Consider the following 4563-nt stretch of genomic DNA (forward strand, 5'->3'; position numbering starts at 1 on the left):
AGACCTTATTGAGAAGATGTGCGTGAATGAGTATCGTTCAAAGAGAGCATTAGTCACTCCAGGCGCATTAATCACACCAAACGACATCACTAAATACTCATAATGACCATACCTTGTTCTGAATGCAGCTTCGGAATATCTTCTGGTTTCACACGAATCTGATGATAACCCGACCACAAATCAATCTTGTTGAATACACATGCACCAACCAACTCATCCATTAAATTGTCAATCATCAGGAGTGGATACTTATTCTTAATTTTCACTTTATACAGTTGTTGATAATCAATACAAAACCTCATGCTATAATCTTTCCTCTTGACTAATAACATCAGCGCTCCTTATGGCGAAACACTCGGTTGAACAAACTTCTTCTCAAGCAACTCTTCCAATTGCTTCTTCAGTTCACTTAACTTTGAAGCAGACATTCTATAAGGATCCATAGATACTAGAATAGTACCAGGTACTAAGTCTATAGCAAAATTCACTTCACACTCTGGCGATAAATCACTGATATCATATGGAAACACTTTTGAAAAACCGCACACCACTAGTAATTCATTAATCAAAGATTTACCTTCAACATTCATAGAAGCTAATATCATAAACACCTCAGTCTCCTCCTTCAAAAACTCGTCAACTTGCTAGCAGACATAAACAACTTATCACCGGCATCAAACTCTTAAAATGACACTAACTTGTTGAAGCAATTGATATGAACATGGTTGAATTCCAATAATTCATTCCAAAGATAGCATCGAGCTTATTCAACGGTAGATAGAATAAATACATCCCAAAACTCTTACCATATATAGTTAGAGAACAATGCAAACAAACCCGGAAAATGGTTACCGGACCCAGAGCTGGGGTATCAACAATCATAATCCCAACCATAGAAGCCAACTTCAAACCTAACCTCTCAACACAATTAAGTGAAACAAAAGAATGTGTTACACATGTGTCAATAATAGCAATTAATGGAATACCATCAATAAAACACGTACCTTAAATCAATCTGTCTGAGTTAGTAGTCTCTGACCCAATCAAAGCAAAAAATTTCCCTCCCGACTGAACTTTCTTTGGCTTCTGGAAATTAATACTCATGTGACCCTGTTCGCCGTAGTTATAACAAGTCGACCCAACACTCTTGCAATTTGCAATACGATGACTTGTCCTCCTAAATTTTAATAACCTTAGAAAGTTATTCTTGCATTCATTAGCATGGTGGCCCAACTCGCCACACTTGAAACACTTGACTGAAGCGGAAGCCTCTCCCCCACTTAAATTATTCTCATATGAATTTCTCTGCTTCCCTTTGTCAGCTGGAACACTATATGTTTTCCCATGATGTTCACTCTTACCTTTCTTATCACTAAGACTCTTATAGTTAGTAGAACGATCCCTGTTATCCTCATCGTATATCTTACACTTATTCATCAACATATGAAATTGGAAAATATCCTGATAACCAATACCTTGCTTGATCTCAGGACGCAATTCACTTTCAAACTTGATACACTTTGACCACTCAGCAGCCGCACCATTATAGCATGGACAAAAATTCACCAGTTCTTCAAACTTAGCAGCAGACTCAACAACATTCATATTTCCCTGCTTTAGTACCAGGAACTCTATCTCCTTCTTACTGCACATGTCTTCTAGAAAATGCTTCTCTAGGAAATGAAATTTGAAGACACCCCAAGTATTCTCGGTACCAATAACCTCCAGTCTCTGGCACGCATTATCCCACCAGTCTTTGGCCTTTTTGACAAAATGTGAGTACCGAACTGCACCTTCTAAACCTCAGTGCAAGCCATCACTCAAAAAATCTTTTCAATCTCTCTGAGCCATGCCTCCACACCCTCTTAATCATATCTTAACTTGAAAGTTGGCGAATTGTTCTCTCAAATTTGTCCAACGCACATAACTCATCATCAGCACCTTGATGATTATGATGACCCTGCAGCGCCTAATCCCCTGACTCCAAAGCATCAGCAATTGCATGATCGTTCCTTCTAGCCATTACTCTGCACAATAGCAAATGACCATTAGAAGAAACAATGCATCGATAGTGTACCCACACATGTCACATACTAGGGACAATTTGCATATCTAAAACTCGGGCGGATGGACCGACCTTCTCTAATACCACTATGTAACACCCTAAACCCCAAAACTTATTTAAAAAGATTTACACAACAATTTAAGGTGTCACCAATGACAACCCTTCGAAACACATCAAATAATTTGAAACTATGCATCGAAAAAACGTCGCATAACAATTTAATAAATAAAGTAATAAACTTCAAATACAACAAAATCAACATCAACATAAAGCATAACAAACGCTCATCCATGATGTTACACGATTAGAGCACTACAAAACTACTAATGCATAACAAAGCAATAATAAGTAAAACGAAGAGTAGCTCCAATAAGACACCTTCCACACACAACAACAATGCTCACTCCTGGTTATTTGCAAGATGTCCATGGTGGACAATGTGAAGCAAAAGGGTGAGAAACAACATTCAATATGAACAATATAAAGAATGCGAAGATAGATAAACATACAACATGAAACACATTCAATACACAAATAAACATCTCCAATATATCACACCCAATCACAAACAACATGAACATATATGTATGTAATGCAACTCACGACATAATGTGACACTTATGCACATGGTACCATTATGGACAACACATGTCCATCTCACTCCTGAATCCCCACCATAGGACCAGAGCACACCAATTCGCTACTATCACCATAAGTAATGATTCACTGATTCCCATCTAGAACTGACTACTCTCTCCTAAATCCACACCATCGAGTTAGAGTACACCAAAACTGGACAAAAGCCCATACACTCTGATGCATAACTTTCATCAACATGCAATATCACCAAAATTATCATCATAAAATCACTACAACTATGTATAACATTATCCTCGATACACCATAATTGAATAATGCCATGATAAATAATAAACAACACCAAGTATAAGCACCATATCAAATTCATATTCACGCGACATTCAATCATGTTAAATCAATTAGCATAAATTCATCATTAAGTAAACACAATGATTCACGAAAACATACATACATTTCATAACATACATTCCTACATTGATTATCAGAATACATATAAATAATCTCACCAAATACTACCATGAGGTAGCTCTCCGTGTTAACTATCTAATGCTTCAAATGACACCTCATTGGTACCTACATAACTAAAGTTATGGCCAAAATTGTCGGGTGATGTAACATAGTTCAAAACCGATTTTTTCAAAGTTTGGCATATGTCAATCATTTGACATCAAATATGTTTTCATTATTACTTTCCCAAAAATCACATTTAGAAGACATACAATAGAATAATTTAAATTGCAATCGATTGACATGTTAATTTTTTCAAAAATTGTACAAGTGAAATCGATTATCGTGGGGACGCAATCGATTGACACTGCTTAATTTTTGGGAAAACCCAGTTTGTCCCCTATTCCTCATCTCTCTAATTCTCAACCCAACACGTGTCATTCAAACTATGATTCCCACTATCCTAATACTCCATAATTCAATTTGCACAATACACCATATTATTACAAGAATCAAACATCTTATAATACATAAATTAATCATGGTTCATGGTGGTTTGTCATACATTTAAATCAACAATTTAATCAACAATCATACTCGTGATCAAAGCTTCAAACACTCATCAATGGAAGAATTTTCATATCCACTAACATGATGATTTAAACAAGGATTTAGTCACAATGAATCAAACAATCTACATAATTATCCACCATATCATGAAAGAAATAACCTCTCTTCTCTACCATATCATGAAATACACCCATAAAGAAAGTTCTTTATCCTCCCTTACCTTAGATTTTTCAGCAGTAAGTTCTCTAATCAGAATTTGTTTCTTCCCTCCTTAATCCCTAGACTTGTTCTTTTTACTTTTTCTCCAACTCCTATTTTTCACGTATTGTAACTTCTCCCAATTCTTAAACTCCTTTATTTATAAACAATGCTTAATTATCCCATTTAGGCATTTCTCTTACTACCCCCTAACTTATCCTCTAAATCTCCTCATTGTCTCTTATTTCTCTACTAACTCATGTTTTCTCTTTAATTTAATTAATTATATAATTTATAACATAAAGCCACCAATTTCTATTTTTATTTCTAATTTTAATTAAAAATACTAATTATTCTAATTTCTAGTTACTATTAATTACTCTACCAGACACACATATTCTCACCATACCCTACCAATACCATTACATCCCATCAACATGTATAATCAAATAATTTATTTTAATTAAAACACCTGATAACCAAATAAATACATAAATAATTCAATTAAATTAATTAATCGAATTTGGGGTTTTACAATGATTGTTTTGAGAGTGTTAGTGTGCTAGTGGTCTTAAGTTTGGAGACATAAAAGACTTTGGTCATGGACTTCGGGTGATCTTATCACATGTGTCCAAGGAAGGAATATTTTGGGGATTTTGAGCTAAAATAAGTTCAAGTCAATC

At 35.0% G+C, this 4563-nt stretch overlaps 1 protein-coding gene across 1 annotated transcript; it reads right to left on the reverse strand.

The window, feature by feature from the left end:
• Positions 1 to 341: 341 nt before the first annotated feature.
• On the reverse strand, positions 342 to 1653 carry LOC127136927 (uncharacterized). Its single transcript, XM_051063437.1, has 3 exons — positions 1040 to 1653; positions 838 to 916; positions 342 to 644 (listed from the first exon to the last, which is right to left on the reverse strand). The coding sequence occupies exons 1-3, from the start codon at positions 1651 to 1653 to the stop codon at positions 342 to 344; spliced, it is 996 nt and encodes a 331-aa protein (XP_050919394.1).
• Between the last annotated feature and the right edge of the window lie 2910 nt (positions 1654 to 4563).

This window comes from Lathyrus oleraceus, chromosome 4, assembly GCF_024323335.1.
Source record: "Lathyrus oleraceus cultivar Zhongwan6 chromosome 4, CAAS_Psat_ZW6_1.0, whole genome shotgun sequence".
In the NCBI taxonomy this organism is placed as follows: Eukaryota; Viridiplantae; Streptophyta; class Magnoliopsida; order Fabales; family Fabaceae; genus Lathyrus; species Lathyrus oleraceus.